A 20,612-nucleotide genomic window follows, 5' to 3' on the forward strand; every position below is an offset into this window, starting at 1 on the left:
CCTCCTGCCTACAGGGGTAGAATCATAGAAGATCAGGGTTGGAAGAGACCGCAGGAGGTATCTAGTCCAACCCCCTGCTCAAAGCAGGACCAACACCAACTAAATCATCCCAGCCAGGGCTTTGTCAAGCTGGACCTTAAAAACCTCTAAGGCAGCTAAAGGTTCCGGATGAGTCCCCCCCCCCCCCCGCCTCAGACAGCATTTCTGGAGCATCAGCTTCTGTATTCGCCTCCCTGTTCTACTTCCTGTTACCCCATTACCTCTGTGTCCTGTCCCTTGTTGCGGATGGCTGCCACTCTCCATTGCAGCGGTGCTGCGGCTGTGTATATACCAAGGTGCTGGGATTTGCAAAGGACCCTGAGGCCAAGAATTTCAGACGTGACTAGTGATCTGGGAGGTGCCTGAATTTTTGGGTCCCAACCTGAGTCACTGTAAAGGGACCTGGATTTCCAGAAAGAGCCCTCTGAAAAATCAGCCCCCTCGAAAGGGTCTCCAGCTGGGAGCCCAGAAGCTGAGGCCCCCGAAGTTAGTCAAGGTTGAAAATCTTGGAGCTGCCTGATTCCCCTAGGCACTTTAGCAAAGTGCTGCATGCCCTGAAGCTCCAGTGGACTGCAAGGTGCTCAGCACCTTTGCAAATCAGACCACTTATCAAGGGGCCTCAACAGGGACCAAGGAGTCTGCCACTAGGCCTCTGGGGTTGAAAACCTTGGCCCAGGTTTAGAAAGCGCGTTGGGATTGGAAGGCCTGATAATAAACCTAAGATAGACACTAGAGTGGCTAGAAGAGACCATGAGATCATCTGGTACGACCTTTCGGATAGCAGCACGGGCCAGTTCATTCCACCCACATACCTCTATTGGGAGAGACCAAGGTGCCACCGATGCCCGGCAGCGCACTGCATCTCTTTGTTCAGCAGCAGACCCGTGAGCCTCGGTGGAATGGATAGCAAAGCAGGACCAGCGTCAATGTAGCCCCCATATTCAGCGGCTGGTGTCGTTTTAGCAGGCCTGGAGCTTGGCAGCAGGTCATAGGAGAGATCCCTTCTACTTCATGCCACACAATAGGAAGGGGCTGAACCTTCATTCACACAGGAAGGAGTTTGTGTTGCAACCGAGTTAACAGCTGGGGTGCATTGCAACATCCACTTGCAGGAAGCCTGCGATCTGCTGTGGCAGGGAAGCCATGGGGAAGCGGGGGAAGGTGGGGTTCATTCACCCCCTCCCCCCCCCCACAAGGGCATGGTTGTCTACACACTCAGGTGCTGGCCATGCAAGGTGAACAAGTCTTGCAGAAGGTTAGGCCTTGAGCTTGCAGCTGTGCAATGGCTTGGCACCTCACACCGCTGCTCCAGGACTCGTACAAGTAGGTTGCCACAGCAGGGAGCCAGGGTTTTGCTCGGCTCTGGGTTACACCATACCCAGTGTGGATGAGACGCCACCGGCCTTGCAGGTGCACTGGGTCAGCCAGTTCTCCTAACTCCATCGCACACTCCACAGCTGCCTCCCGGCGACAGCGCAGGGCACTGTGGGAGCAGCTCTCCTGCCGGAGCTGGGAGATCCCGCCGGGCTGGGATGCCCCATGGAAAGCGTTTGGGTGCACGCCAGCTGGTGCTGGAATGCCCGGGGCCCTGAGTCTTCACCGCCCGGCCCTGTGTGCCGGCATTTCCACTGTAAGTGCCATAGGCAGAGCTCACCACGCGCTCTCCCCCAGGGTGGTGCTTTACTCCCCCTATACACGGGCACCGGAGGCTCCACAGCGGCGAATCAGGCCCCACACTTGTGGGTGGCATGGAGCAATGCTGGCTGCAGGAAGGGGTCCCGTGCTGGTGGGGGCGGTGGGATCAGAGGGCCCAGCTGATCCCAGCCCTTTGTCCGAGACGAGTCCCTACGCTAATTTAGTGCCCAGTGGCATCACCCTCTCCCCAAAGCAGCTCTGAGGCCCTGTGTTTTCGATCAGCCCAGGCCAGGATTAGCTTTAACCCAAGCCAGGGGATGAGGCTTTGTGGCTACAGCATGTCCTAAGAAGAGCCATGTGCCTTCATTCCAGTACAGCACCTGCAGCTGCCGCGAGGCAGCACCCCAAGGACGACCCACCCGGTGTTTGCGACTGAGCAGGTGCTAGTCTCCTGTCCCCGTCAGCACTGGCCGGTGCCCCCAGCAGGCCCGGAGCCGGTTTGTGAAGGGCGTGGGAAGCGTCTGAGATGAAGAGGTGCTATTGTAGCCAGCAGATCCCTTCGCGCCGGCCTCTCCAGGCTCCTGCTGAGCTCTGGGGGGATTCTGGCTCTTCGGCACCGGGAACAAACCCTGCCTGGCTGCCCGTCTGTGACTGGGGGCAGCACTGGTCAGTGAGCCACAGAGGACTGCCTGGAGGACTGCCTAGCTGGGGAAGTGTGCGTAGAGCAGGAACCCAGCTAACCACTTGCTGCTTCTTATCAGTGTCTGCACAAGATTGAGGAGAGGAGGGTGCATTTCCACCTCAGACACTTGCATGAGACCCAGGGCCGAGGCTGGCCTAGCTTCCTCATTCAGCCTCGGCTCTGGTGACAACACCAGAGTGCTGAGGGGCTGCAGCCTGGCTCAGGGGGAGCATGTCAGGGAGGAGGCAAAAGGCAAGAGCCCAGTTGCACTAACCACCTCCCAGCAGAGTTCTTGCACCAGGGCCGTGTGATCTGTGGTGGGCGGCAGCTGGGCTTAAGGGACTGAAAGGTCTTTGGGAGTTCAGCAGGGAGCTATGGGACCCGTTGGGCGTGACACGTGGTGGCCAGCAGCTTTCAGCTTCGCGGGGTCACTCCCAGCTGGCCTGGCACACCCAGCGAGGGCTCACTCGGCCTTTTCATAGGGCAAAGAGGGATATGGCTGCTCCCAGGTGGAGCTGGGGATGCGGGTGTTGCAGGGGTCCCGACTCAGACCCAGACAGAAGGCTGGCACATTCACCAAGGGGCTTGGCTACATTCAGAGGCCACGAGCTACTGGGCAGATGGTACCCACTCGTCACTGCCAAGGGGGGACGTGGCCAAGGGAGGACAGCCTTCACTCCCACGCCCAGAGAGAGCAGTGATTGGCTGACATTCTGACATCACTGGAGGAATTGCCATGTCCACCCAATCAGAAGAGAGCAACTGGCCATTGTTGTCCCCTTTGGGTCTGGATGTGCTACTGTGCCTCAGTTTCCCTCTGGCTGGCCGCAAGAAAGTGAGCTCTTTACTCCAGCTGCAATGACTTCAGTCCTGGCCCCCAGCGTTGGGGAGGGAGAAGCTCATTTGTGAAGCCAGGAGCACTTGCCCAGTTGATGACCGTCATGCAGACCCCCACACGGCTGCCATTCCAATGCCAGGCGCCCTCTTGGTTTATTAACACAAAGGAGCGTTAAGTCTTTTTCGTCCCTGCTCGCCGTGTCCTTTCTGGCCCTTTCGCGGGACACACGCATCACCCCGATCTTGGGGCTGTGATGCCTCTCCCCACCCCAGTCCCCTGCTGGTCTGGGTCCTGCCCAGCTCTGCACAGGCAAACAGGCTCCACGCTCTTTCCCCTCTGCCAGTCTCTGGAGCGGCCATCCCTGGTCTCTCCTGCACAGAGCCAGACTTGATAGTCCTGCCTGATTCCTCAGTCGCGGGTTCTCCCTGGCACCTAAGATTCCCACCGGCTGGTCTTCCGGGGTCTGTGTTCCCATAGCAGGCAGCCTAGGCCATGCACATGGGGGGGAGGACAAGTGCTTTGTTGCAAGCTCCTAAGGGGGAGTTGCTGTTTCTGCTGCGCACTCTGCTCTCTCCCTGTCTTCCTTGGCACGCGATGCAGCCCCCTGGGACCCTTCCCCAGCCTACCTGGTCTTGCCTTGGCACAGCAGCTGCGGGGGTCCTAGTTCTGGGCCAGTCCCATTGCCTTTAGTGGCCATATTAATCATCTAGGGTCTCAACTAGTTTTAGTTTGCATTAAAGTCACCCTCCAGCTTGAGTCGCGTCACCTTCACCCAGACCCCACAGAGGGGTTTGAACACCTGACGTGGCAGGTGAAATTCTGATCAGGGAGTAGGGGGAGAAGACCTTAGGGACAGGTCTTGGCTGGCTGAAAAAGCAGCTTGAAGCGCCCAGTCGGTCTGACCAAGGCTCTAGGGGCCAGGCTGGCTGGCCCTGGAGCTGATCGGCCCACGTGCCGAAATGAGCCCGCTGTAAGAGACGCCTGGCTCAGCTCAGAGGCAGGAAAGGCTCCACGGGGCTGCACTCCACTCTTCGCCCTGCCTGAGTAGGATCTGTTCTCGCCCTTTCATTTCACCTCCCCGCTCCTCCCTCTTTTGCCAGATCCACCCTTCCCAGCACTGGAGGCACCAGCAAATGAGCTGTCTGCAAAGACATGCTCAGGCTCCTTCCCCTCCTCTGGGCAGGGTCTGGCTGTGGCATTGGATCCCCGAGTTCCTGGTCTTGCCGGCACTGTTTAAAGGTGGTGCTCGGAGCTGCTGCTCAGACGGCTGCAGCCCAGGGCAGGTCGAGCAGGGAGCTGCGAGGATGGGGGCGCTCCAGTGGGTTCTGCTCTTCGCACTGTGGAGCTCGGTCGCAGGTGAGTCTGTCTCTCCAGCCCGCTGAGCCGGGGAGAGTAGAGCTCCCGCATCTCCGAGGGATGCTGTTACAGAGAGAACGTTTGCTCCCGGCCAAGTGAGAGCCGATGGAAAGCAACAGGTGATGGGAGCAGGGGAACCGGTAGGGCGACCTGAGGGCCTCTCCTCCGCCTGCTTGGGAGGAAGGGAGGACTGAGACTGAGGCTTCCTCCGTGACCTTTGGGCAAGTCACTTCCCCTTGCTGGACCTCAGTTTCCCCAGGAGAGAACCATACTGACCATCCACGCCAGGGAAAGGGGGTGTGAGGCTATGCTCACAAGTGTCAGTGAAGCGCTTGGAGAGCCTCCGCTGGATGGGGCAGCGTAGCTGGGACGCTTGGCTCTGCCCAGTGAAATGCGGCCGGACAAGCTGGACTGGATGGTTAGTTCTCAACTGGGACCACTGGCTCCTGCAAGCCACAGACTGGATGGTCCTCAGCCTTATGCCCTGTACAGCAGTGCTGGAGTAGGGGGAACACAGCAGGCGGGGGGCAGCCGTGTAGGGGCAGAGGGGGCTGAATTAGGCATGGGAGCAGGGACCGCCGTGAAACGTCGCTGGCGTTCCAGGGGGAATCCGAGATTAACCTAAAAGCAAACCGGTGTGGCCGGGCGCCCTCTGGGTGGGAGCTGACCCCCCTTTTCCGGGAGGCACGTGCTCTGTAGTGCAGCAGCAGCTTGCCCGGACGCTGTGGCTGCAGCCTGGCATTAGCTGCGGCGGTGCTGGCATTCCTACGACGCTCCCTCGCTGTCCGAGCTGGGCCTCTCTTGGGGCATCACCCCCAGGGAGGGCCGTCCGGGGAAAGGCAGCTTCCTTCTTCGGGCTTTGCACCCTCTAGCAGAGGCCGGGGGCCTGCATGATGTGCTAGCCCCTAGGCACTGCTCTTACCCAGGGAAGCGCACAGGGCCGTGGGCTACGTGCCAGCTGCCTTTCCTCTCGGCCCCCCAGCCTCCTTTGGGGGACCAAAGGGTGGAGGGAGCAGTGGGCACCATGGCGTGGTGTTGCTTCCAGACAGGCTGTGGTTACCCCTCCAGTTTAAGGACCTGTCCTCCTCCAAGGAAGATGCTGACATGAGGGAAAAGACGAGCTCCTTAAAACACAGGGTGTGTTAGCTTCATCCTGCGGCTGATGACTAAGCCCCAGCCAAATTGTTGGGGAGCAGAGATCCTGCCTGCACGCCCACATCCCCTAGGGTAAAGCAGGAGAAGCACGTGATGTGTCTTAAACTGTGAGGCTCAAATCCTGACCAGTGCAACCCACAGGCCAACGGTGTAGGCCACAGGACCACACCTTACCAGCCCCCCCCTAATGCAACCTGGTGCCACCCAGTGTGGCCAGTGGGAACTGTGGGCACTCATCACTTTTGAGACCCAAGCCCATTTACATAGGTGCCTAAGACTGCATGTAGGAGCTTGGCATCAGGCACTCCCCTGTGGAAATCTTGGCCAAATCTTTCTTTTATCAGCCATGCAGTATGGAGAGAAACTGGCGAGGATCCAGAGGTGGGCCAGGAAGCTGATGGAAGGGATGGAATAAGGCAGCTGAGCAAAGGCTGAAGGAACAGGGCATGCTTAGTTTGGAAAAGAGGAGAGTAAAGGGGGGACATGAGAGTGGTCTTCAAATATTTGAAAGGCTGCCATGAAAAGAGATGGAGGAAAGTTGTTCTCTCTTGCCACAGAGGGCAGGACAAGAGGCTACGGGTTCAAACTATCACAGAGCGGATTTAGATTAGAATCTCAGGAAACACTTCCGGTCTGTAAGGACAGTGGAACCGACACCCTGGGAGGTTGTGGAAGTGCTTTCGGTGGAGGTTTTCCAAAGGAGGCTGGGTAGCCACCTGCCTTGGATGGTTTAGACACCACAAACCCTGCCTCTTGGCAGGGGGTGAGACTAGCTGACCCTGGCGGTCCCTTCTCACCTTGAGTGACTGATGGGGCCTCCCACAAGGACATGCGATCCGCACACCGCCAGTGGATGCAAGTGTTTCCCGGCTGCAGTGAGTTAGGTTGCTCCTCCCACTACAGGACATGGCCCAGGGCCTGTTGGTTTGCCACCTTTATCTTTAGGGTTACCATATTTCAACATTCAAAAAAGAGAACACTCCACGGGGGTGGGATTTGCTCTTGCCCCCTCCAGCCCCGCCCCAACTCCACTCCTTCCCCGCCCCCATTCCAACCCCTTCCCCAAAGTCTCTGCCCCAACTCTGCCCCCTCCCTGCCCCACTAGACCCCTTCCCCAAATCTCCACCCTGGCCCTGCCTCCTCCCCTGAACGTGCCATGTTCCCCCTCCTGCCCCCTCCCTCCCAGCAGCGTGAAACAGCTGTTTCGCGGCGCAAGCGCTGGGCGCTAGGGGGGAAAGTGGGCACTCTCTCGAGTGATCGGCATTCACTTTCTTTCTCAAATGATCAACATTCACTCTCTCTCTTGAATGATCCACTCTTCTTTGGGGAAAAATAATAATGGCAAAATCCCGGACGTTTTTAGATATTTAAAAATGCCTCCTGGACGGCAATTTAAGAACCAAAAAGCCGGACATGTCCGGGAAAATACGGACGTATGGTAACCCTATTTATCTCACCCCACCCCCCGCGCTGGAGTGAGTGCTCCATGCAAACCCACATAGCCATTTCTAGAGCTAAGAACTGTTGTAAACAGGTGCAAATCCACTGAAGTCCATGACATTGCACCCACTTGGCCTAAGTCTGAAACTGGCCCTCAGGTGTAACTGGAGCCCTCCAACAGGGGGAACATGTTGGCTGTGCTGGCAGATCAGGGTCAGCTCTGTACCTCTGTTTTCCTTTGCTTTCAGGAAAAGGCTGCAAACGTTTAAGCACAATCCCTGAATTTGGAGATATCTACCATGTCAAAGGTAACATTCCCTCTGTACAACTCAGGGCCGGATGGGCAGCAAATCAAACCCTCACCCTGCTGTGTGTGTGTGTGTGTAAAACAAACCAGACTGAAGCATACCCTGCCCCTGAGCCAGAAGCTAGGGATAGGCCCTATGATGGGAGTCCTCTGCCCAGCCCGACAGAGCCACGGGTTCGCCCGGTGCAATTGTGCAAAGCTGCGTAGGGCAAATTGCTGCTGAGGTTAATTGAGGCCTTGGATCTGATCTGCCTTCTCGGGAAAAAAAAATAACTGAAGGAGAGCTCAACCCAGTGACTCCATCAACTCCCAGCTCTACTAGTAAACAGAGCTTGGCACACAGCCAGGCTCCGGAGCACCAGGGGCCACATCCTCAGAGGTATTTACGCTCCTAACTTCCAATGGACAGCAGGAAGCTAAGTACGTCTGAGGATCTGGGCCTGCGTCCCTCTCCTGCAGGCTTCCAGTTTGGCTGGTCTCCTCAGACTGGAAGCTCCTGGGGCAGGGACTGTGTTTTCCTGGCTGTGTGGGGCCAGCGCCCAGCACACTGTGGGTGTGCAACTGACAAACAAAAGAATGATAATGATTGTTCTCGACTCAATGCAGAAGAATGTCTTGACTCTGGGCCTCTGAGGTGAGTCTGTGGCTTTTTCCTGGGATGAAACAGTGGCGTGGCTTTTGGCAAGCCGGCTGTACGTTGCCTGCACAAACCCTCTTCAACAACAACAACAAAGCTGCAGTTTAATGTCTAGCTTCCTATGATTATCCCTCCAACGACAGAGCCTGGCCTTTCGACACACGCACCGATCGCTCGCGGCGAGAGCCTCCCACAGAGTGCTTGCTCTGGATAAACTCGTGCAGCAATTACAAGCCCAAGAAACCAAGGGTGTGAGTTGGCAGCACTGGATGGGGCCTCTCTAATGTTCGCTTAGCCTGTCTTTGAGGCATGGGCCTCGCTTAATCCATGCCCAGGATTCTGTGTTGTGCTGGGCCTGGAGGAACTTGAGTGGCCTTCAGAGCCCCTAGGAACCATCCATGAGCTCGGCGCCATCGACAGCTTAGCCCAGGGGTGTCTCTGAACCCCAGGGAGTGAGAGCCGGCTCCAGCACTGGCAGGAAATGCTCTGCCCCAGATTAGAGCCCTCTAGTCTCATTCCCATGTTCACAGAGATAAACCCGACGGAAGCGTGCACCTCCCCAGAGCTGCACCCTCAGGGTAGCTAGCCCCTGCTGTGGCTGTGCTCTGGTTTCAGTGCATGAGGCCAGAGCTAGCCTGAGGGTTTCTTTGCCAGCTCAAAGCGTAGCCATATACCCAACGGGTTTGGCGCGTAGGAGCTTCCTCTGGGTGATCTGGCAAATCCACCCACCACAGCTTAGGGCAGTGGGGCCCAAACTTTTCCTGTCGCACCCTCTCTTACCAGTAATGAACTCTGTCCGCCCCCCCACCCCCATTACTGCACAGCCAAGGCTTCCTCACCAGAGCCACATGGTTGAAGGTGGAGTTGGGGGCAGAGCTGGCGGGGCGGGGAGCTGGGGCGAGAGGTGGAGAGGGAATGAGGGGAAGAGCTGGGCTGGGGTTGGAACTGGTCTGGGGGCAGAGTGGGGCAGGGTGGTGCTCCCTCCCTGCTCCCCAGGGGTGCTGGCCCAGGCCCCGCCACAAATGCCCTGAACATTTCTCCGTGCACCCCTAGGCGGGTGCACCCCACAGTTTGGGGACCACTGGCTTAGGGCAGTGGGGACAGCTGGTCGGAGGCTTGCACTAGTTTATGGCAATCCTCAGCCACATGTGAGAAGAGCGCTGGCCTCCTGCACCTTCCAGAACTCAGCACTTTACGCGAAGCTCCCTCCAAGCACCGAATCCAGAGAGCACCAAAGCGAGCTGCGCACGCCTGTGCTTTCGAGCTGTACCTCAGGACGACAGGCTCACCCTTGTCTCCCGGGTTGGCTGAACGGGCTGGTTCAAAGTCTGCGTTCTCCCAGGGAATCTCCGCGAACTACAGATGGGCCCTTGTCCCAAGCAAAAGACACTGACTAACCTGTCACTCGTATGCTGCAGGAGTCATCAGCCTGCCTTACGCCGAAATCGAGGAGCCCTTCGAAGCCTGGTACAACCTGACCGGAGGAAAGAGCCGGATCCAGTACTACCACGGTAAGCCGCCGGGGTACTTGTGGGAGGCGGACTAGAGAGAGTCTCCTGGGGGTCTGTAGAGCAGGATGTGCCTCTGGGTGGTTCACGTGCCAGTCTGGGGTGACACCATCTCCTGCTCTTGCAAGGGGCTTGCTCAGGAGCTGCAGCCGCTGGTGAAGAAGCCGAGGCTGAGAACTTCTGCGGGGTTCCTGGTGTCAGCAAGTGATCCGCGGAAGGCCCCGTTCTGAAAGGCGCAGAAAGCGCTGTGCTGCCCAGGACTTCCGCTGGGAGCCGAGAGCTCGGCAGCACCGGGAGACACTCAGCCACTTGCACGACCAGACCCTGATTTACTTAGTGTGTGTAGGCCACAGGGCCACGAATGGCTCTTCTCTGGAAGGCCACCCTGCAGAGCTCAGTCCCGCTATCGGTCAGGCATGGGTTGCCTCTGCTTGGATTCGCTACAGTGGGGAGCAATGTGGACGTCACGCACCAAGGATAATAAAATCCCTGTTGCGGTGGAAGTGCAGGGTCCACGTGACATTTCCTATTGTCACCTGCATGCCGTGCCTGGCTCTCCCAGACCCAACGACCATGCCTGTGGCTCAGGGAAGCATGGCATCTGCTATCCTGGGGCGGGGGGAAGCAGGAGCCTACCCCCTCAGTCTGTGCTCTGTGGGAGGAGGACGGAGAATGCTTAAGAGCAGCCCTGCGTAGAAAATGGCTGCCTCTATTTTCTCTTCCTACCTTGCAGGGCAGGTGATAACTTACCAGTTGGGATCGGTGAAGCCGTACGGTACCAGCTACAAGATTACGCCGGAAACTACTGAGATGGAAATGAACATCGTGAAGTGCTTCCAGATCAACGGCACGAAAGAGAAGCTTATCAAGCCACAGAGCGTCTTTCCCCACACACATGGCTTCAAGGTGAGCCCCTTCTACCGGGGATCTGGGCAGGATGGGGGAGGAGTGCAGGACCCCAGGCACTGGGCCAGACCCTCAGCTGGCATGACTCTGACGCCAGACCCTCAGACTGACAGCAGCTTGGCTGGGACAGAGCAGCGATTGGGTTCGTTGTAGCTGGGAGAACCGTCAGGCCCATTCTGATCTCCAGTCCGTGTGGCATTGTAGACAGCGCCTGACAGTTGGCCTGGACACGCGCTGCAGGCCTCCTCCTTACAGGTATGTGGGAAGCTGCAGACAGTTGTTCCATAGCTTATCGGTAAATGCCAAGTCTCTGTCTCCTTGCTTGAGTCCCTGTGTCTTTCAGTGTTCTTCCTGGCCTCTCCTGGCTGGTGAAGGTTCATGCATACACCTTGTGTAGCTGTCCAGATCCCCGCTGTGGGGTGCAGCTGGGAAGGTGCACTGTTACAGCTCCCCAATTCTCTCTCCCAATACTTGGAGCAGTTTAGAGCAGCCTCGGGGCTGCTCTAGCCCTAGCTGAATATCTCTGGAGATATTCCAAGTAGAGATTCGTGGCGTTTTACACTCCTCTCCATCCCCTGCTGAGAGCCAGGAAGCATAAGACCCGGAGAACCCATTCCATGCCCTCTGGGGGAGCCCTGTGTCTAAGCAGCACAAAAATAGAACAGCAAGCCAAGGAGTCCAGGGTAGCTTTGTTAGCGGTGTCAGAAATGGACGGCCCCAATCAGAGCAGGGGGTTTGCCTGGCCAGCCAGACCCTGCAGAAGGAGGTGAACCTGGGAAGGAGGCACCAGTGCTGGCCAAGAATCTCTTCTCCTTTCCCAACCCTGGGAGATTTGTTGCAACTAGTCCTTACTACAACGAGGTGGCAGCTTGGGCGAGCCCGTGTGGTGACTCAGCTGCCCACTACCGAGAGATCCCCGTTGTGGGCGTTGGGCAAAGTTGCTTTCATGTGTCCTGGACTCTGAATGAAAACTGAAATCTGCTTCGCCCGGATGATAATTTGGTAATGGCTGTTTAAAAGGCCTTGGGCATATGGGGAAAACTCACCAATATACTGCTACTTGCTTAACGCAGCTCCCTGGGGAGCGGGGCTGTGGAAAGATTCAAGCTCGTACTCAGACTGGGAGTTCTTCCGAGCGAGGCCCATCTCCTTGTGATGCAATGCCTAGCACGGTGGCACCCTGATGCTTGACTGGAGCCACTGGGTGCTACAGGAATACAAGGGCAAATAACACAGCTGCTCGCTGTATGTATTCAGAAGCCGCGTTGAATGAACCAAAGCTTGCGGAGGGCATAGCCAGAGGTAGACAAGGGAGGACTGGGTTGGAAGGGAGGACGCGGGAGGGGTCGTCCTGGGGATCTTCGAAGCCAGAAGGACTTTTCTGATGGTGGCTGAGGAGTTTTTAGCTCCATGAATGAAGGATGCGGGCACAGGAAGCGCTCTGGGTGGCCTAGAGAAATTATTTGTTATGTAGGATGGTAGCAGCTGACCTAGGAGCTCCAGTCACGGACCAGGGCCCAACTGCGCTAGGTGCAGGACAGACACCAAACAAGAGACAATTCCTGCCCCAAGAGCCTAACTAAACTTTCCTCTCTGGGGATGGGGCAAGGAGATGGGTCTGCAGCTGGTGCCTAGCCCCACAACCTCCATGTGCTGGGCGGCGTCTGCTAAGGCAAGGCTCGGGGCTGGATTAGCACCAGCTGCCTCGGGGCGGGAAAGAGGTGCCGTGGGCAGCGTGGGCCAGTCTCACCAGCAGAGCGCTGGAAGAACCACGGGGCCTAACTCCGGCTACCCTCCGTTGCCGCCCCAGTTCCTGCGGGAGGAGTACTTCAAAGGGCAGTACTGCAGCGTGTGGCAGGACATGTCCAACTGGGGCAAGAAGAAGAACGTCTACACCTTGTGGGTGACCAACACCAGCTGCGGCTGGTCGCCCGTCCACTACGAGATGCGGGGTTACAACAGCGTGCTGGGCTCCCACTACGACAAGTACGAGATCGACTACAGCGACTTCAGCCACAGCTACCCGGCCTCTGCCTTCAACCTCCCCACCAACGGTAAGATGGGCCTGGTGGGCCCTCTCCATCCCTGGGCCAGCATTTATCCATGCCCGAGACAAGCCTCGCCCTCTTCTCTGTACTCCAAAAGCACTCAGCCGGGAGCAGGGTCCCTTCGCGCTAGGGGCCGCACCAAGACGCACGCAGAGACCAGCCTGGCCCCGACGGGGACGTAGACAAAGGGCGGGAGGAAGGGATCCGAGCTGAGGATTAGGAACCGAGGCACAGCGGGAGGATGTGGTCCGCCCCAGGCCATCTGTGGCAGAGTCAGGAATTGACCTCACGAAGCCCAGGGCAGAGAGGAAGGGGTGGGTGGTGCCCTGCGTCCTGTTGCCGTGGGAGGTGCCCAGAAGCAGCCGTGAAACTATTTCGACAGAGCCACTCAGGGGCGGGGCAGGGAAACTAGCCCCCGCACCCATCTCCAGCTCCAAACAGACGTTGAGCAAGGGCAGCTCAGCCCCGTGGGCTGGAGAAATGTTGGAGACAAATGGGCTGGGGGCCGCCGCCTGCTCTCAGATGTTTCCCCTGGTGGCTGGCTCCGGACCCAGCTGCTAAGCCAGCTTGGGGGATAAGGTTCGCAGCTGATCCGGGCCTCTCTGCAAGGTAGCCCAGTTCTGTGGAAGCCCTGCTGGCATAGCAAGGCTCTTGGCATCTGGAAGGCCCAAGATCCCGTGCCGAGTGTCGATGCCAATGTCTTCTCTTTGCCTCCAACCCTGAGGCCAGCCAAGGGAGAAGGGGAGGTCGGGCAGGCCCATGGGAGGCCAAACCAGCCTGTGCCTGCTAGGAAAGAGGAGTGGGAAGCTGCCACAGTCAGGATAGAGAGAGGAGGGGATCTCCCAGCTCCTTGGGGCGAGGCGGGGAAGGGATCTAATGATCACTGTAGAGCTGCGGCAGCAGGGCGTTGCCCGCTTCCGCCTGGGCACTGAGCAGTGAATGTGGCACTAGCATTGGGGGGGGGGCCGGCAGCCTCGTCTGACCCAGCCCTGCTGACCTGCATTTTCGAAGGGAGTGAGGAACAGTCCATGGGAAAAGCATCCTGCAGAGAGGCAAAGCCCCATGCAGGTTGGGCAGCTGGGAGAGCTTTGGTCCACCCACCCCTGCAGGCATCAGAGCACTCACTGAAGCCCCTGTATGGGTTGCCCCTAACCGGGCGGGGGAGCGAGGGGAGTCTGGGGGTGACGGCTGCCTGTGCTTGTGCCCAAGGAACGAAGTCCTGTGGGGAGCTCCCCGGGTTGGGAGCAGAGCGCTGGATCCTGGCCAACCCCATGCAGGACTTTGTGGGGCAGCAGGAGGACCGGTCCCACCAGGTATTCCACCACTACCGGAAGGCGTTCGGGAAGAGCTATGGCAGCGAGCAGGAGATGGAGCACAGGACACACACCTTCACCCACAACATGCGGTACAGGGCTGCCTGGGGGCAGCGGGGGCTCTGGGGTCACGGAGGAGGAGGAGGAGGGAGCTGGTGCATCGCGTGCTGAAGGAAACGGCATCTCTGCTGGGTCAGGGAGGCTGGAGGGTTCCCCCAGGGAGCTGGGCGGGGGCTCGGCCTTGGCTGCTTGCGGAACGGACCTTCCTGAGCTAGCCTTGTACGTGGCGGAGAACGGCCTGTCCACAACGCCAGCAGCACCTGGCCTAGCAGCGGACTCTAGCTAGCGGCTGGAGAATGGAGTCCCGCAGGGCCTGGGGGCACATCTCCTCGCTCCATCAGCGCTCCCTTGGGTCTGCCTCCAGGAGCTGCAATCTCATCTCCTCGGGGTATGTCTACGCAGCAAGCGGGAGCTGGTCTGTTGACTTCCTTTCAGGCTGGCATCCCTTGGTTCCCCCTGTCCCCAACACACAGAACCCTCCTGGGTCGCAGACTGTGGGCACCGGGCATCCCCCAAAGCCGTCTGGCTGCCATTTGAGGCTGCACCAGCCCTCTAAGGGTTAATCTGCTTGCTGCACAGGGGAGGACGCTGTGGGTGTGCCTGGTGGGTAGGGATTCCTTCGCCAGGGCTGTAGAGGTGTGCCACACACCCTGCCCTGTGGCAGGAGCTTCCTATGCCAGGTGGGCAGAGCAGCGCCCAGAAGCCATCGCTGCCTGGCTCCCCCTCTCTTCACGGCACCCATCCCTGCCCAGGTTCATTCACTCCAAGAATCGGGCCAACCTGTCCTACAAGCTGGCTCTGAACCACTTGGCCGACCGCACCCCGGAGGAGATGGCCGTGCTGCGGGGGCGGCTAAAGAGCGGGGCCCCCAACAACGGGCAGCCGTTCCCGTCCGAGGGGTATACTGGCCTCATCCTGCCCGAGAGCCTGGACTGGAGGCTGTACGGTGAGTGGGTTGTTATGTGGCTGCTTCTGGGCAGAAAGCTCCGTCCGGATGGAGCATTTCCTCCTGCCTCCCTTTCCACACCCCGTTGCTACTCACAGGGCTCGAACCCTCGAGGGGCTATATGTCCAGGGTGCGGGGCGCCCCCTGCTGCTGGGGAAGTCAATGGGAGCTGGAATCGCACAGCTCTGCCTGGAAGCCAAAGCCCTGGCTGGGATGATTTAACTGGGAATTGGTCCTGCTTCGAGCAGGGGGTTAGACTAGATGACCTTCAGGGGTCCCTTCCAACCCTGATATTCTATGATTCTATGAAGCCTGGCCTGATGGGTTGTGAGTTGGGACTCCAAAAATCAGAGGCCCCTGAAAAGAAACAACCCCGGGGCGCTTCTGAAGGCTTCGGCCTTACGGGCTGGAGCTGCTGGCATCCCATTGTTACCCAGAGGTCCGTGCAGTGCTGTTCGTGCAAACCCTGGGACAGACAAGCAGGCTGGCCCGGGGCTGGCACCAAACTAAATGCCTCAGGAAGGGATTAACGGGGAACGAATTATACCAAAGCTGGTCTTACTACAGTAGTGCTGCCATCCAGAAGCTGCAGCCCAATTAGCTGAACAGACCGGGGGGTCATTTTTCAGCTCCTATCACAGACTCCCCGTGTGACCGTGGGCAAGTCACCGAGGCGCTGCCTCGGTTTCCCCATCTGTAAAATGGAGCTGGCGATACTTCCCTGCTACACAGGGCCATGCGAGACCTAATTCATGGCTGCTAGTTAGCGCGCGGAGATCCCTGTCGGGGGAGGGGGCTCTGCCAGCACCCAGGCCGGGGTAGCGCCAGGCCCAAGAAGCTAAAACTCCAGTCGCCAGCACTCTACGCCCTGCATTACAGGGGATCGTTGGTAGCTCTTGGGCAGCAAGGGAGGGAGTCAGGCACAGAGGGAACCGGGTGGATTAGAGCTCCCCAGATGGAGATTCCTGGAGGCACCTGCCCCATATGTCTCAGTCCCTGACCCCTCGCTCGCTCCCTCCTTCCCTCCCCAGGCGCCGTGACCCCAGTGAAGGACCAGGCCGTGTGCGGCTCCTGCTGGAGCTTTGCTGTCACCGGGGCAATGGAGGGTGCCCTGTTCCTCAAGGTGAGAGCCCGCCTGCCTCCCAGTGAGGAGATTGCATGCTCTGCTGAGGGCACAACCTGTGTGCCTACATGTCACAGGCAGCCCGTCCGGCTCCCCAGCTGGATGGCGCGTCCACAACAGGGCTTGGCTTGGGAGTGCAGGAGCCACCCTGCAGCAACAAGAGCCCTGCCCCAAGAACACTGGGCAGCCCTGGAACAAGGGTGGGGAGGGGATTGGGGGCGCTCCAGCAGCTGGAGGGGTGGGAATGGTCTTTGTGCTGAATTAGGGAGATCCAGGGATATTGGGGTGACTCCCCACTGCGTGGGCCCCAGGTGGCACAGCTGTAGCTCAAGGCTGGCTGGAGGTGGCGATGGCGGAGCTGGGAACACCCCCTCTAGGCTCATAGCTCCTGATCCAGCCGCCTGGCTGGGACTTTGCAGCTGAGGACCTGGGTTTCCTCCCTCCCCAGACAGGAGTAGTGACTCCGCTGTCCCAGCAAGTCCTGATCGACTGCTCCTGGGGCTTCGGGAACTATGGCTGTGACGGCGGTGAGGAGTGGAGCGCGTACGAGTGGATCAAGAAGCACGGCGGCATCGCCAGCACCGATTCCTATGGCCTGTACAAAGGCCAGGTGAGCGCGGCGCCCTCCGGCTCGGCTGCCGGAGGTGCCCGGGGAGCGGCTCCATTGGCACGGGAGCTCTGATCCCGCTGAACCTCCCTGGTGTGTCCCAGGTCTGTGAGTCAAAAGCAGGTTGCCATGAAGGGGGAGCCTCTGCCTCCAGCAGGGCCGAGACCTCTCGGGGCTTTGGGGCTCTATCCCATGGGGCCGCTCCAGCGACCCCACTTAGAGTCAGTGACTAGGGTGCAGCATCCACGTGGGAAGCAGCCACTGGGACTGCTGATAACATGCCCTTGCTGACCCCAATTACAGCTGCATGGCCCTGCTAAGGCACTAGCCTGGGACTTGGAAGACCTGGGCTCAACTGCTAGCCTGGCAAATCATTTCCCCTTACTCCGTGCCTCAGTTTCCCTGACAGTGCAATGGGGGTGAGACTCCCCTGCCTATCGGGGGTGTCGGGGGGAGGACACAGAGCTGATTGGGGTCATAGAAAGAAAAGAGGGGCATTAAAGCATAGACTGGACATGCCAGCAGCCAGAGACGCTTATGGCTTCCTTCGAGCCCAGGGGGCATCCGCATGTTTGCCTGACCAGCCGAGACACCCTGCTCCTGGGGCCATCGGCCTGGCTCATGCATGCAGGGGTGCAGGAGAGTGGCTGTCATCTCCTTTGTCTGTGTTGCAGAACGGCTTGTGCCATTACAACAAGTCCGAGCTGGTGGGCAAAATGAAAGGCTACGTCAACGTCACCTCGGGTAACATCACGGCCCTGAAAGCTGCCATCTACAAGAATGGCCCCGTGGCCGTCAGCATCGATGCCTCCCGGCGGTCCTTCTCCTTCTACTCCAACGGCGTCTACTATGAACCCAAGTGTGGTGAGTGCGGCCGTTCCCGGCCGATCGGCTCCTGGGATGGCTTTGGATGGCTCTAACCAGGCCCTGGGCAGTTGACTTCTGGCAGCCAAGTCCAGCAATGCTGGGGTGCTGCCAATGAATGCGGTAAACACCATGATTCCACCCGCAATCTGGAGCCCCTCTGGCTTGACAAGTGCGTTGCAGGGGATCTGACACTGGGGGGGCAGCCACGTCTCCTTTCCCAGCTGCATACATTCAGACCAGACAAACAAGCCAGTTCAGCAAGATGTGGGGTTTTCCCTTGGGGTGGTGGGGGGAGGCCCAATGGCTTTGATGAAAGGAAACTAAAGCGGAGGAACCCCTGGCTCAGAGGAGGATGATATTGCCACATGGCAGGGCTTCACCAGAGCCACAAGCTGGCTGGGAGGGTTACAGGTTCAGCCTCCAAAAGGAGCAGCTGGAATAAAACCCAACGGATTTGCTGCCTGCTTACCAGGCTGCACAACAGCATCTGAGAAGCTTGGAGCCACTGCTCAGGAACCTGCCACCAACTCTAGGGTCAGAAACGGCTAACAAGGAGCACTGAAGGCAGGGCAGGGGAGAAAACCGGGCACTGGATGGGGAGCCTGGACTCCTGGTTTCTAGTCCCAGCTCTGCTGTTCATTTGCTAGGTGATTTTGGGCTAGTTACGTAAACCCGGTGCCTCAGGTTACCTGGCCGATAACAACACTTATCCACTGCTGCAGAGTGCTGGGAGACGTGTGGATGAGAAGCTAGGCCCTGGTTCTGTCACTAATGAGCTTGCTAGTGGTATGGTGCCGTCATTTATATTTATTTTTTGCCCCTCTAGGTAACCAGAGAGGTGACCTGGACCACGCGGTCTTGGCTGTCGGCTACGGTGTGCTCCAAGGAGAGCTGTACTGGCTGGTGAAGAACTCCTGGTCCACCTACTGGGGTAACAATGGCTACATCCTCATGTCCATGAAGGACAACAACTGCGGGGTAGCCACGGATGCCACCTACCCCATCCTGGAGTGACCCTGGCGCCAAAACAGGCTGGGGTCACCTACGCCATCCTAGCCCCACCCACAAGGGTTACCAGGCCTGGGCTGTTAGTTTGCAGGCCAGTGTGGATTTCATCCCAGCAGAGACACCCACTTGAGAGCCTAATTCATACCGTCCCCCTGCCTTGGCCCTCGTCGGTAGCAAATCAGCTCCTCGGAACCTCGCAGCACTAAGCCCCTGAGTGAAAAGTAAAAGCAGCCACGCAGGCGGGAGGATGGTGGGAACATACCATAGCAATCAAGGCGGGGTGGTAATTTGGGGAAGGGGAGAGGTGTGAAAAGGGGGGCTGCCTGTACCGAGGGGTGGGAGAGTGCTGTCCCCCTAGGATGGCAGCCTGGCTACGGAGCAGCCCAAAGAAGCCCACGGGGGCGCAGCTGATGTTGCTCTCGCCACTGCTGGCAATAAAGTACCTGGGAAATTGCTGCCTCTCTTTTAAACCAGGTGGGGGGATTAAGGTGCACTTGCTTCACAAGGCGGTTTGGCTTCACACGGCTCTGTGTGTGCTCCCGCCCGCTGCCACCAGGGGCAGGACACCCTGTGCACGCTGCCCCGGCCCCTCCCCTAAGCCAGCAGGTCATAGTCCTCTTCACCCCCAAAGAAAACCTCCTTCTCCCCCAGTACCTGGCTGCGGTGGCTCTTCACAACCAGCTGGGCTCTCCCTGCTCTCCTGGTGCTGGCATGGCCCCCAGGGGCATGCAGGGGTCCTCACTGCTGCAGGGGTGGCTTCCTGCAGTCTATTTGGACTGTTTCCAGTCTATTTGCTGGAAACCCCTCTTGCCCTGAGAATGGCCAGGCCAGAGGCAGCTGATCTTCATTTCCTCCCTGGGGCCAGCCAGCGAGCGAGCTCAGACCTTCTGCCCAGCCAGTCGGCACTAAGGCTCCTCCTGGCCAGGCTCCGGTGGTGCTCACGGCTGGGAGTCCCAGCACTGAGGACCTGCTGCTAAGCCAGGGTGGGAAGTCTCCAAGTGCCACCCATTCAGACAGGGCCCAGCCCCACCAGCCTGCTGCGGGCTTCCCTGCTCTAGGCTGGCAGCCGGGGTTTGAACGGAGCCTCTCCCCTGCTGAGAGAGGAGGGAGTGGGAGGCAGGGGTGGCTCTTTAGACCCAAGTTGCCCCAGTGTGTGTGGGGAGCAGCTGCCCCTTTCCCTGGAACTGAGCTCCCATCCCAGGGCAGCTCCAACGAGGCCTCCCCAGCCTGGGCTGGGGGAGAAGAGCCAGCTGTGGCCTTTGGCCTGGCAAACTGGCTTCATCCCTCCAAGGCTTCGAGGGAGGGTGTCCTAGGAGCACAGGCGACCGCGGCCAGGCAGCTGGGAGAGGCAGGAGAACAGGCACTCTGCGGAGGACAGATGTGGGACAATGCAGTGGCCCCAACACAGACAGCGGAAGGGGAGCCAAACCTTGCGTTTCGGGGCTGGAGCCAGTTTCTAGGTGATTGGGGTCAGGGAGAGACCTACTGCGGGGGGCAGGTTCTCCAACAGCTGCTGCTACTTGGTTCTTACACCTTCCTCTGAGGGGCTGGCCCCTCCCAGAGACTGAATCCTGGCCTAGGAGGGCCTAGAGACTGCTCCAGCATGGTGGGTCCTCCAGGCCTCGCTAGGCCTGCAAACAGCCCCAGAGAAGCCGACCAGACTCTCAGGGCTTGTCTTCCCTGCAGTGCACGTGGGTGGCGCCCCTAACTCGAGTCCCGTCCACGCACAAGAACCCACCCTCCGGGGGTGTAGCTACAGCTCGTGTTAGCACGACTCCTCAGCGGCTCACACACACGCTGCGTGGCCGTGCTCCCCGGCTTAGGCTGACTCAGGAGGAGTCCACGCGAGCGTGGATTGCCTGAGTTCGCGCTGCGGTGAAGACCTAGCCGCTAGGTTGCTGCTCTGAGTCTGCAGGGGCACCTGGGCAGGGACGTTTGCATAAGGCCCAGGACACAGTCAGGAGGAGGTGGCTGCACCCAGCCCATTGTACGGGCCCCAGCAGGCAGGGGACATGCCATCCTCAAGCCTGGGGCCAGCGCAAGGAAAGGATTTCTGCTCCTGCATCAGTGCGAGAACCAAGGCTCCGGCACCGTGGGAGGCTCAGAACCGTAGGACCGGGGCTTCCTCTCTCAAGGA

The 20,612-nt window shown here is 59.0% G+C and overlaps 2 protein-coding genes across 2 annotated transcripts in view; one reads left to right on the forward strand and one right to left on the reverse strand.

The window, feature by feature from the left end:
• Window positions 1-988, reverse strand: part of FGR (FGR proto-oncogene, Src family tyrosine kinase) — a 45,517-nt gene extending 44,529 nt beyond the window's left edge. Inside the window, exon 1 of the mRNA XM_073317456.2 lies at window positions 852-988. The gene's annotated coding sequence lies outside the window, so the exon portion shown is untranslated. The remainder of the gene's footprint in view (window positions 1-851) is intronic.
• A 3,409-nt stretch (window positions 989-4,397) lies between these two features.
• LOC140900350 (digestive cysteine proteinase 1) lies at window positions 4,398-18,917 on the forward strand. The gene is made up of 11 exons (XM_073317543.1): window positions 4,398-4,550; window positions 7,394-7,453; window positions 9,508-9,600; window positions 10,331-10,503; window positions 12,314-12,557; window positions 13,761-13,956; window positions 14,677-14,870; window positions 15,902-15,993; window positions 16,442-16,603; window positions 17,275-17,464; window positions 18,294-18,917. The coding sequence occupies exons 1-11, from the start codon at window positions 4,499-4,501 to the stop codon at window positions 18,479-18,481; spliced, it is 1,644 nt and encodes a 547-aa protein (XP_073173644.1). The 5' UTR covers window positions 4,398-4,498; the 3' UTR covers window positions 18,482-18,917.
• The last annotated feature ends 1,695 nt before the right edge of the window (window positions 18,918-20,612 follow it).

The sequence above is a fragment of the Lepidochelys kempii genome, chromosome 19, assembly GCF_965140285.1.
Source record: "Lepidochelys kempii isolate rLepKem1 chromosome 19, rLepKem1.hap1, whole genome shotgun sequence".
Classification (NCBI taxonomy): Eukaryota; Metazoa; Chordata; order Testudines; family Cheloniidae; genus Lepidochelys; species Lepidochelys kempii.

What these genes read in the sequence shown, in the direction of transcription:
- LOC140900350 (XM_073317543.1), top strand. Translation starts at nt 4,499, where the DNA reads ATGGGGGCGCTCCAGTGGGTTCTGCTCTTCGCACTGTGGAGCTCGGTC. An exon ending in ATGGCCTGTACAAAGGCCAG is followed by an intron (nt 16,604 to 17,274) that starts GTGAGCGCGGCG and finishes TCTGTGTTGCAG; the next exon opens with AACGGCTTGTGCCATTACAA. An exon ending in CTACTATGAACCCAAGTGTG is followed by an intron (nt 17,465 to 18,293) that starts GTGAGTGCGGCC and finishes TTGCCCCTCTAG; the next exon opens with GTAACCAGAGAGGTGACCTG.